At 34.0% G+C, this 12,027-nt stretch overlaps 2 protein-coding genes across 4 annotated transcripts; one reads left to right on the top strand and one right to left on the bottom strand.

Moving 5' to 3' along the window:
• The first annotated feature begins 3,723 nt into the window (after window positions 1-3,723).
• On the top strand, window positions 3,724-6,050 carry LOC7487850 (inactive LRR receptor-like serine/threonine-protein kinase BIR2). The gene has a single exon (XM_002298484.4). It carries the CDS (start codon window positions 3,880-3,882, stop codon window positions 5,665-5,667), a length of 1,788 nt encoding a protein of 595 aa, XP_002298520.1. The 5' UTR covers window positions 3,724-3,879; the 3' UTR covers window positions 5,668-6,050.
• Window positions 6,051-8,626: 2,576 nt separating this feature from the next.
• LOC7496823 (uncharacterized) lies at window positions 8,627-11,984 on the bottom strand. Of its 3 annotated transcripts, none has more exons than XM_024603394.2 (10): window positions 11,716-11,984; window positions 11,519-11,622; window positions 11,342-11,443; window positions 11,157-11,261; window positions 10,972-11,076; window positions 10,708-10,846; window positions 9,870-9,985; window positions 9,724-9,780; window positions 9,064-9,324; window positions 8,627-8,957 (listed from the first exon to the last, which is right to left on the bottom strand). In XM_024603394.2, exons 1-9 carry the CDS (start codon window positions 11,864-11,866, stop codon window positions 9,247-9,249), a joined length of 957 nt encoding a protein of 318 aa, XP_024459162.1. In that variant the 5' UTR covers window positions 11,867-11,984; the 3' UTR covers window positions 8,627-8,957; window positions 9,064-9,246. The 3 variants fall into 3 exon arrangements, with proteins under 3 accessions (XP_024459162.1, XP_002300031.1, XP_024459159.1); XM_002299995.4 differs by having other exon boundaries at window positions 11,519-11,631; window positions 11,716-11,983; XM_024603391.2 differs by lacking the exon at window positions 8,627-8,957 and having other exon boundaries at window positions 9,004-9,324; window positions 11,519-11,631; window positions 11,716-11,983.
• Between the last annotated feature and the right edge of the window lie 43 nt (window positions 11,985-12,027).

Below are 12,027 nucleotides of genomic sequence, written 5' to 3'. Positions count from 1 at the left end.
CATTGAAAAATCCCAAAGAAAGAAAATAAATAATAATAAATTTAAAAATTTATCTAAAATAAAACAAATAGTAATCAAAATATTGAAAATTATATTTGAAAGATTAAAAAATAAAACGAAATGAAATAGAAAAAGAATTCTAGTCTTATAAATTGTTTAAGAAAATCATTTCAAATATTGAAAGATGAAATCAAGAAAAAAATCAATTTAAAAAATTATCTAAAAAACCCAACAAAAAACGATAAATAAAAAGACCCAAGATAACTGAGTTATTTACAATTATAGCAAAAAATTCCACATAAACCAAGTTAAAAAAAATAAAGCCCGGTCTCAAATTTAGTAAATACTAAAGAATAAAAGAGGAAAAGATTATCTTAAACAATGGAAAATAAAAAAAGCAAGCAAGCCTGGTCAAATTTTTAAAACCTACAACTTATGAAATCCTGAACTCGAGTTTAATCAAGAAGCTTTATTACCAATCAATTTTAAAAACTTATCAAAGCAAAAAAAAAAAAAAGCAATCAAGAGAAAATGATCTCAAACAAAACAATTAGCAATAAAAAAAATAACGATCAAATTTGAAAGATTAAAAAACATTTTTGAAAGAGGATGAAATTAAAAAAGAATTATAATTTTATAACTTATTCAAGTAAAAAGAATTATAATAAAAAAAATAGGAACCAAATCTGAAAAATTAATAAATTAAAAGCTTGCTTTAGAATTTTTAAGGGGTTGACGCGAAAATCTTGGAGGAAAGAGAATATGAGGGGAAAAAAATGGCAACTAATGCTAAATTGATAAGAATTTTAGAACATGTGCCACCTCATCATGGAGGGGGCGCCGTGAGGATTTTAATGTTGTAGGTGAAGGCAGCTTTTGGGTGCCAAACAATCCCTCATAAGCTGCTCGAAAGGCATAGGGCTGCTCATTTGATGGTGTGCCATGACAAGCACCATATGTTTTTTTTAATAATATTTAATATTTATTAAAATAAAATAATGCCCCTAAACTGACATAAGATCTAAAAAAAAAACCTTGGTAAAAAGACAAAAAAAACCTATGCAAAAGAGTTTATTTGACTTTGTCTTAAAGAAAAATAAAGTATTCACACTTCTTTTAAAAAATTCAAAAGACCAAAACAATTTCAAGCGAAGAATAATCTAATTTTTTATTTTAGAATTATTTTTTATTAAAGAAAAAAATAAAAGTAAAACACTTATAAAACATATAAGTATAATAAGGTTAACCCAAATTTAACCTAGTCAAAACCCAACTCTCAACTTGTTGATATTTATTTTAATTAAAATAATATTTTTTGATTTTTTTTAGAATCCACCCGTTGAACCTCTTACTTAGTCTTCTCTTAGTTGCAAAATTGGTTTACGAATTGCAAGGTCATGGCATCAATAACCATTCTTTCAGATTCAAACATGCAGAAAAGTCATATAAAGTCAGAATTAACTTGCAATATTTTTCTCTCCTCGCGATGAAATTTCCACTGATTTAGGAAGCGCTTGGGAACGCGGTTCAACCTGCGTTCCTAAAAAATTTGAATTTTTTTTTTGCTAAAATTTAATATGGTTTGTACTTTTTGGATCGTTTTGATATGCTGATATCAAAAATAATTTTTAAAAAATAAAAAAATATTATTGGCATGTATTTTAACACGAAAAATTATTTGAAAAGTACCCGTAATCACGCTGCCAAATTACCTGACAATCAAATAAACTAAGCAGGAAAACATATAAGATTGGGAAGTACAAATTTAGCACTAATTGTTTTTGACATGGCGGATAGCACCTTCAAGGTCTTAGGTTATCCATTGACAGGAAGGTGCTTCCATGGCCTTGTTGTCAGGAGTAAGAACAGCTAGGCTGTCATGTCCGAAAATCTAATTAAATAGCTAGGTGGTTAGTTAAGACAGGCTAAAAGCTGTTTGATTTGACCACACCAAACCACACTCACATCAGCCTTTGGCCAAGTAGAGAAATGATCTCAAGGAAAGGATATGTTTATGACATAATATAACCAACTTGCAAAGAAATTTCCAAGCAGAAGAAATGGCAGGCAGGCTGGCACAAATTTGACTTTGAATTCTTGACCTGAAGAAACTTCCCAACAAATTAACTTGCTACTGCTGCAAATGATGTTCTTGCTCTCTTAAACGGTTTCAGTCCCATCAAGTAGACGTAACTACATGATCGATGGAGACTAGTGAACCCACGACTGTTCTTCCTAAATGAAGCAATTGTCCCAGAAAAGCTAGCTGCTTCAGCCATTTGATTTGGATCGAGTGTATCTGGATGCAAGACTAACACCATCTGCTGGACCAATCAGCTATACATGTATATCTAACTATCTATATATTAGCGTTTGATTTTCTTAAACTCATCGAAAATGTTTGAGGATCTTAGGCTACCCAGTGAAAGATAACCTCGTCCGTTGCATAATAACTATATAACATGGTGAGTCAATAAAACTCATCGGAACTGTCTTATCGAAGGAAACTACGAAGAACGCGACCGCAAAGACTACGCCTGGCTTGTCTACGTGTGTGTGTTTGATAAGAAGCTGGTTTCTAGCTGGTCCCAAGACAAGAGAGTAATGGTGTTGGGACCTGGATGATTATTTCTAGTTCGGATTAGTTTTTATTAAAAAAATAAATTTTAATTTTAAGTTTATAAAACCAAATAAGAATGGTCAGTTTTTTTAAAATTCTAATTAATTTAATTGATTTTTTTTATTGTTCGGGATTTTTAGTTATTTTTTTCTTGTTTTATTAATTTAATTAATTTTTGATTTTTTTGCTCAGTTGAGAGCTCACTAGCCAAACGAGTGGTTATCTTGTAATTTTTTATGATTCAAACATGAAAATCCTTCTTGCCTGTCGTCCACAGAAAGCAAGCTATTCCTCAGCTGATAAAAATGCAGGAAATAGATAAATATACAGACTCGGGCAGTCTTTTTGTGACTACCACATGTGATTGATTGTATTGATGTTTTTTATTTAGAAATATATTAAAATAATATATTTTAAAATTAATATATTAAAACAATTTAAAATTAAAAAAAATTAATTTTTAAAAAATCAAAGACATTGTAAAATGGAAAATACTCTGTACACTGTAGATTTATCTTTAAGAAAAAAATCCATATTAGTAGAATAAAAAGAGCATAACAATGGAGTGTTAGTTTAATGATTAAAACACTGCTATATTTTTATAAAGATGAGAATATAAGTTTGATTTTTAGGAAACGTACTTATTGGGAGGGACAGTCACAAACCCCGAACGAAACTAATCTCACCCTTTAAAAAAAATGTGAAGATACCCAGGATAAGAAAAATAAAATAAAAATAAAAGGAACATAATTTAGTGCCGTATCCAACTACAACTACAGACCATCCTTTGTGGACCTGACTGAAAAGTATAAAGCACTAAAATTATTATTTTTTTCCTTAAAAAAATTCCTTAATTAAACCACTAATGACTAAACAGGTCCTCTGTTCTTCAGTCAAAGAAGCTGTAATCATCTATCTCACGCTCCATTGAAAAACTTTTGAAAAACACTCACCAATAAGAAAACAAGCACACATCATCTAGCATAATCAACGACAAATAAAAAATAAAAAAATAAAAAATAAAAAACAAAAACTAGATATCTGGTGGGAGGAGTAGGAAGTAGGATTAATTTCTTTCACACACACAAAACATAAAAAAATAAAATTAAAAAAATTACATCATATCAAAGTCAATAACTCCCTTTCCTTTAGACCATTCTAAACTTGTACACGCGCAAAGCTTGAATCTTTTTCTGCATATCATTCATCCAATATGTTCCCTCAATAACTCGGAAGAAAGACATCTCCTTCTTCGCAGGATGAAGTTTTGTACTTTTATTGTTATATTTGCAGCATTAGGTGCCACTGTTTTCGCTGAAGATGATGCGAGGTGCCTGCAAGGTGTGCAGAATTCACTTGGTGACCCAGAAGGGAGGCTGGCAACATGGAACTTTGGAAACACATCAGTTGGATTCATCTGCAATTTTGTTGGGGTGTCATGTTGGAATGATCGAGAGAATAGGATAATCAACCTCGAATTACGTGACATGAAGCTGTCAGGACAAGTTCCTGAATCCTTACAGTACTGTAAAAGCCTGCAAAACTTGGATCTTTCATCTAATTCTCTCTCCGGTACGATTCCTGCTCAAATATGTACCTGGTTGCCTTACTTAGTCACTCTTGATCTCTCAAATAATGATTTTTCTGGTCCTATACCACCTGATCTTGCAAACTGTATTTATTTGAATAACTTGATACTATCAAACAATCGTCTCTCTGGGTCTATTCCTCTTGGATTTTCTGCTTTGGGTAGGCTCAAGAAGTTTTCTGTGGCAAATAATGATCTTACCGGTCCTGTTCCTTCCTCCTTTAATAATTATGATTCCGCGGATTTTGATGGGAATAAGGGACTGTGTGGGAGGCCTTTATCTAAGTGCGGTGGGCTAAGCAAGAAGAATCTTGCTATTATAATTGCTGCTGGGGTTTTTGGTGCCGCTTCTTCTTTGTTGTTGGGATTTGGGGTGTGGTGGTGGTATCAGTCAAAGCATTCTGGGAGAAGAAAGGGAGGGTATGACTTTGGAAGAGGTGATGATACTAATTGGGCTCAGAGATTGAGGTCTCACAAGCTTGTTCAAGTTTCTTTGTTTCAAAAGCCTCTTGTTAAGGTTAAATTGGGTGATTTAATGGCTGCTACAAACAATTTTAGTCCAGAGAGTATCATTATTTCGACTAGATCAGGCACTACTTATAAGGCTGTTCTTCCTGATGGGTCGGCTCTTGCAATCAAGCGTCTTAGTACTTGTAAGCTCGGTGAGAAGCAGTTTCAGTTAGAGATGAATCGATTAGGCCAGGTTAGGCATCCAAATTTGGCACCCCTTTTGGGGTTTTGTGTTGCGGGGGAGGAGAAGCTTTTGGTATATAAGCACATGTCTAATGGGACTTTGTATTCTTTGCTCCACGGGACTGGTAATGCACTGGATTGGCCAACAAGATTCAGGATTGGTTTCGGTGCTGCTAGGGGTCTAGCTTGGCTTCACCATGGCTACCAGCCTCCATTCCTGCATCAGAACATCTGCTCCAATGCGATTCTTGTCGACGAAGACTTTGATGCTCGGATTATGGACTTTGGATTAGCGAGGATGATGACTTCCTCAGACTCTAACGAGAGCAGTTACGTTAATGGGGATTTGGGAGAAATCGGTTATGTGGCCCCAGAGTACTCGAGCACTATGGTTGCTTCACTCAAAGGAGACGTGTATGGATTTGGAGTAGTGCTTTTGGAGCTGGTGACAGGGCAAAAACCTCTCGACATCAGCACCGCTGAAGAAGGATTCAAAGGGAACTTGGTGGATTGGGTAAATAACCTCTCAAGTTCAGGTAGAAGCAAAGATGCAGTTGAGAAAGCTATCTGTGGTAAGGGACATGATGAGGAGATTTCCCAGTTCCTAAAAATTGCTTGTAAATGTGTCATTGCTCGGCCCAAGGACAGATGGTCTATGTACGAGGCTTACCAGTCCTTGAAGATCATTGCCAATGAGCATGGTTTGACATTGTCAGAGCAAGATGACGAATTTCCATTGATTTTTGGCAAACAAGGTCATGATTAAGTGTAGCTTTGGTGAAAATTAAGATGACAGAAGCCAGATAAAGTGGCAAAGAACTGTTGCCATACATAATTTATACGTTGTCTGGTTAGTATTCCAAAGGCTCTCGGTGTAAATGGTATGATATATCATTCATTTGAGCTTCCTTTCCCATTTGTTTTCTGTAGTTGATATGAAAAAAACCAAAAAAAACCCAGGAAATCATCCTTCAACTCCAGGTTCTTGAATCTCAAAGAACTATATTTTGTCTGCCTTTTGTTTCCAAGAGAAACCACCTCAACACAGCATGTAATTTTTAATATGTTCTCTGTTTGTAGCCTTAGAATTTGATTTGATGTGAATGACAGTGAATAATGATTGTATTGTATTGTAATTTTTTTATATTATTTTGATGTGATGATAATTATTTTAATATATTTTAAAATAAATAAATATTTTAAAAAACAACTATTGTAAATATTATTTTTTTATCCCCAAAGGAAAATGCTATCCACTGCTGCAGTGTTGGAAAAAAAAGTATAACATTATTAAGGGTTAATGTGAAATTGATTGATTTTTTTTTATATAAATCTTCAGATTAATTAATTTTTTAAATTCAAATGAATCGTTAAAAAATAACTCTAATTAATCTCGAACTAATTCATTATTTAAATTCAATGAATTATTGAAAATTAATTCTAATTCATTTTAAACTAGTTCTACATCCCTAGCCTCCTATGTAAATAGCAGTGGAGGGATTTCATTCTTAGTTGTAAAAGAAAATAAAAGAGAGAAACAAACAGAAAATTTATGCTCTCTGTGCCTTCTTTTGCCCTCATGCTCTCCTTCCTCTAGCCTTGGGTTTTTATTGTTGTAGAGAGAAAATTTGAGCAAGTTTTCTAGTTTCCTTATATACGTTTACTTATCTTTTGTTAAATATTTTTATATTATCCTGCAAATATATAATTGGTTTTTACTAAAAAAATTTCCAAAAAAATAAATTAATTAAGTCTCCATATTTTTTTCTTAGTTATTTAGTTTATTTATGTATTTTGTTACCTAAACCTTTATTACTTAAAATAATCAAAACTGTTTTTGGTTATTATAGTAGAAAATTAGAAGTTCTGCTCAGGAGTATGTTGCTTCGATAAACACTTTTACAATATGGTGGATTCCATCATTATTTTTTATGGTGTAGGAAGAGAAATTATTTATTTTAATTTATTTGATTTTTAAAAGGTAGCAATAAAAAATATATTTTTTTAATCATCATGAACTTATAAAAGTTTTTAACTAAAGATGTACTAAAACTATTAGGTTAAGAATCTGATTTTATTATTGTAGCAGCTGTGAATGTATGAATGTACATTAATTTTATATGCGAAAGCTATATCTTAAATCTTGAATAAAATATATAACTCTATTAATAATATAAAGACTTTAAGATGATTGATTTAAAGATTATAATAGACCAAGTTCAAGAGTTTCAACTCATCTTACATGATATTTATACCGAAGAAATAGTTCTGAGTGAATAATTTTTAGGGACAACTATTATTAAAAAAATACCATCATTTTATAAATGCTAATTATATGTTTCATAAAAAATTAAAAAAAAAATACCATATAAATTATAAAAAAAATAAAAAAATCTTCTTCCAATTACTTCAAAGTATGATAGCCACTCGTATCAGTTTCTAATAAAGAAATCCTAGAAGGACACGGCAGGGAAACCCGAGTCTAGGGAGGTGCGGTTATTTGCATACATTTCTCCTTTCCTTGCTTTCCTTGCTTTCCTTCATTTTGTGGTTTTGAGCTCCCTCTGCAATTCTTCTCTGAAGTCAGCTAATCTTCTAACCAAGTAGTGAGAATATGAAAGGCCAACATGTAAATGATGTAATTATCAGGTCTTTTGAATTGAATTTGAAGACGAATTAGATCTTGGGGGCATCATGTAGCTTTTTGGATAGATTCCCTTGTCAAGGAATATAGCACATTAAGCATGGGATTCGCCACTCTTATATATATTGATCGTCTCCTTGCCCATGGCCGACACCCCTTTGACTCTCTCTCTTTCTAAGACTCTTTATTTTCACTTGTAACCATTTCTATTTTGGAACTAGTCTTCCACGCCACCTCTGGTTTTCGAGCGTATGTATCAGTTAATACACTACCTCATTTGGAAAGTGTTGCCTGCATGGTTGTAGATGTGTAAGGGTTTTATGAAACTGCTGGTTTAAATAGCAGGAGCAGTTGAAAAAGAAAGTAAAATAAAAATGTATCCATAGCAGAACAGCCATCGACTTTTAGATTCTCTGCAACCAGAATTTCTTGTCTAGCAGACCTTTTAAACCCACAGCGGGTGATTAGTGGTGGGTAGGGAGACGCTAGATGGGCAGAAGGCAATCTGATCATTTGGAAGATGTTTATGCCATGTTCCATGTTCTAAAACTTGCATCCATGATTTATGCTGGTGGTTTTATATGGTGAAGACTCGGCATGTGATGATTTCGAGGACATGATTTCCTCTAGCAGAGAAGGAAGAAGCTGCTATTTCTATATGTTTCTTTGTTTTTTCTTTGTCATCTTAACTCCTGACATGGAGTCTGTGATAGCTATAAAATGAAAACCACCAATTTAAAAAAAAAAATGGTGAACATACCAGAAACAAAATAAGATCTTCATTTGTTTTATGCAACACCCATCAATTAATATATATATATATATATATATATATATATATATATATATATATATATATAGATGTTTTCAAATTGTTTTGGTTTTGATGTGATACTATTAAAAATAATTTTTAAAAAATAAAAAAATATTATTTTGATACATTTCTAAATGAAAAACACTTTGAACCGCAACTGCTATCAACTCCCAAACACCCATTAAATCCTAAACAGCATGTCTGAAATAGATTCCATGCATAAAAAAGAATCAAGTGCGGCTGCCCTAAAGGCACAATTTCTTGGACTTCCACACTAAAACACTGAATTTGTGATAAAATATAGGTCCAGAGCATAAATCTAGCCATACATCCGAAACAGCACGCTAGATTTAGTGCCTTGAAAGCTCAAATTAGCAAGGAAAGAAAACATTATGTGGACAATGAGTTCTAGTATTCGTATTTGACTTCAACAACTAAAATGATGATAGAGTAAAAGCTCAAAAGATCCATTTATCAAATACAGAATTGATTTACGAAGTCCTTATGATCTTGAAAAATCAGCATTACAGAAGAAGCCTTTCTCTCAATTCTCTCGAGCTCAATTAAGCAGCTGAGGAGATACCAAGAAGAAATAAGCCTGTGAAATAATTCAACTTTTAATTTTAGAAAGGGCCACGGGACAATTGAAACAAATCAAAGCTTTGCCATAACAAATGTATAGGTTCATGATAATAGAAATTTACCATAAAGATCCACTAGAACTGGTTTCAAATTGCCTGCAGTTAACAAGGATGAACGCTACAGCATGTATTTTAGCGGTTAAAGATAGGGGGTGATCCACGCAAAGGCATTTCAAGCCCGCATTTCGCTCTGCACTTTCCACTAGTAGACTTCTAGTATAAGTTCTGCTACTGTTCTTCAAACTGTTATTTCTTTCTCTTCTTCTGGGCCCACTCAGGTCCATAAATTGCCAAATGGGTCCGACCAAATCGTCTATCATTTATCTGCAGTTTCATTGAAATAATTAGAGCTGTAAGATAGGCTCACTGTCATGCAGATAATATAATAAAGAACAAAATAATTTGTCACCAGGTTGACCAACAGTAAATACTTTGTGGATGAGCAATTATATGCCACCGGAGATTTAACTATTGGATATGTCATTTTAGCATGCACAGAATCACTTCAGCATACGGAATTTGCGGCAAGTCCTCACTGTGCTGATAAACGACCAAGTTGGTCTTAATGTGTATCTCAAAGAGTTCACAATGATTTGAGGTGCAGATAATCGTTTACAGGATATAAAGGAGGGTGCCAACTGAAGTAGTTTAAACTTGATAGTTAAAAAAATTGCTTGTGAAGTTTAATGCATAATACATGATGTTATGAATTATGATCCATACCTTCACAAGGCATCCACATGAATCCAACATGTCAGTTCTTAGAGGATATTCTACTACCTAACACCACGAAATTTCTTGATGTTAAGAAAAAGTCTTGCACACAGAGTATAGACCAGGTTATATAACTAAACAAAACTAACACTTACGATAAATGTATCTTCTCCAACTATGGGTGATTTTGAAATTTGATCCATCAGTATTCCATAATCAACTTGTGTATATGGAGGTGTGACACTAATGAAATCAAATGCGCTGTCCTGACCTGCACACAATATAACTTGATTTCTAAAAATGGGATATAAGAGGAGAAATAATAAATTCTTGTTGCTACATTTATTGACACTTTTCAATTGCTGATAACAGATGGATCATCTTTAGCTGGGGAAAGGAAGCAGCTAGTTGCTTCTGGCAAAGCTGCAAGTTCATGAGCAACGTTCCTGAAAGAATGGCCACCCCTTCAAAGCCCTCAGGTTGGGCTACAGCGCTTTATTAACACTCCAGAAAGTGAGGACCTTCATCTGAGCAAGCCTATGAACTACCCTTCTTGAGCCTAGTTCAATGGCCCATGCCTGGCCATCCTAGTAACTAAACTAGAAGAAAATAAAAGAAAGAGGAGAAGAAGGCTGCAAGCAAAGTCGTAGACGCGAGCCCAGAAATAAGCCAGTGAATCATCATTCTCTTCCAGAAAGAATGAAAATGAAGTGATTAAGGTGCACATAGAGAGAATTAGTAGGCAAATCCACACTATTCAATACAATATTTATTTATGTAGACTATAGTATATCCTTTTAGCATGCAGACAATGCGACAGCAGAAATGAAGATTTAAAGTGAACTCGATGTGCAGAGTTTTGTGCCAGACATCAAAAGAAAGAAGGTAACTTTGTTGGATGACCTGTCCAAGAAGAGCAAAACTTTATCTTGTTCATGTTGTGAAAGAGAAAGAGAAGAAAGAAAGAGGGAAAATAGGATAAAGGGAACACACCCACAAATTGCTCTGCGCGCTCTAAAAAGCTTTCAACGCGAACAGTATGTATAACTGAAACATCAAGAAATCCTGTGCACTCCAAGTTTGGTTGTAAAACGTTTGAAACAACCCAAGGATCCATCTCAACAAAATGCACCTGAGAACAGAAAGAACGAAGGTAGGAATCTCGCTGAAAAGTAAAATCAATGCAAGTTCGGCAAAATTCCAAAAACAGAACTCTAAGCTCTAACAGCATACTGTACAAATAAGTTGGTAAAAAACCTCAGAGCATCCTCGACTGATAGCTTCAATACCAACAGAACCAGTGCCACTGTACAAGTCTAACCACCGACCAGGCCTTAGAGAGGCAGGACAGCCACCAGCTGCCTGTAGAAACCAAAACCAACAGAAAGGTAATTAAAATGCTTGCCTAAGTACACATACACGAAAAGTAGTAGTATCAGCACCTGCAATATATCGAAGGCAGAACCTTTTACGACCTCCATCATTGGCCGCACATCCATGCCTTTGGGAGAGAGCAACTTCTTTCTTTTAGCCTTTCCTCCAAGCACCTGAAACACCCAAGTTTTTTTACACAAAGAAAATAATAACAATAATAGAATATTAATAGTAATTACATGAAAAATCATACCTGAAGTAACCTATGAGTGGTCCTCTGTGGCTTATCCTCCCCATCCTCTTCACGGACTTGTTTTCCTCTACCTGGGTTTTGGATTTCCTTTCTCCTCTTTGTCTAAAATGTTTATGAAAGAAAAAATTACAGAATCTCAAAACATAACAAGAGAGAAATAAAAGAAAACCTTATTACCTTAAGAGAAGGTGAAGAAGAAGAAGGTTGTGATGGGAATTGATTAGGATCAAGACCGTATTTTTCGAATAATGCCTTTTTATCTTCACTCGTCAGTCCATTTCCTGAGTTTTCTAAACAAACTCAATGTTTAATCTAAAGAATAACCCCCAAAAAAAAACAAGAAAGCAAAAAACGAGGAAGAATTTTGAGCTTACTGTAAGAGGAGAGGACAATGGTTGAAATGCGATTGGTGGGCTTGGAAGGGAGGTTGAAGAGAGCGAGATTTGGAAAAGAAGAAGAGGATGCAAGTTTGGTATTGATGTTGATACCTAGAGGAGAAGCTATTGGCGACGATGAAATCGCCATTGTTGGAGCTTCAAAGTTTGTGTGTGATGTTTTTATTTTTTATTTTTTAAAATGACTAAATTGAGGATATCTTTTTTTTTTTTAACATTGTAGGAGCTAATCGACTCTACATAGAAGTAAGGGATAATGAGAATAGTGATGTATCTATGGCTAGTTTTGAA

This window comes from Populus trichocarpa, chromosome 1 (assembly GCF_000002775.5).
Source record: "Populus trichocarpa isolate Nisqually-1 chromosome 1, P.trichocarpa_v4.1, whole genome shotgun sequence".
Lineage (NCBI taxonomy): Eukaryota > Viridiplantae > Streptophyta > Magnoliopsida > Malpighiales > Salicaceae > Populus > Populus trichocarpa.
Note: the sequence above shows the minus strand (reverse complement) of the source record. Positions and strands in the feature narration are given on the sequence as shown.

What these genes read in the sequence shown, in the direction of transcription:
- LOC7487850 (XM_002298484.4), top strand. Translation starts at nt 3,880, where the DNA reads ATGAAGTTTTGTACTTTTATTGTTATATTTGCAGCATTAGGTGCCACT.
- LOC7496823 (XM_002299995.4), bottom strand. Translation starts at nt 11,866, where the DNA reads ATGGCGATTTCATCGTCGCCAATAGCTTCTCCTCTAGGTATCAACATC. An exon ending in CATTGTCCTCTCCTCTTACA is followed by an intron (nt 11,632 to 11,715) that starts GTAAGCTCAAAA and finishes GAGTTTGTTTAG; the next exon opens with AAAACTCAGGAAATGGACTG. An exon ending in GCGCGCAGAGCAATTTGTGG is followed by an intron (nt 9,986 to 10,707) that starts GTGTGTTCCCTT and finishes TATTGTGTGCAG; the next exon opens with GTCAGGACAGCGCATTTGAT.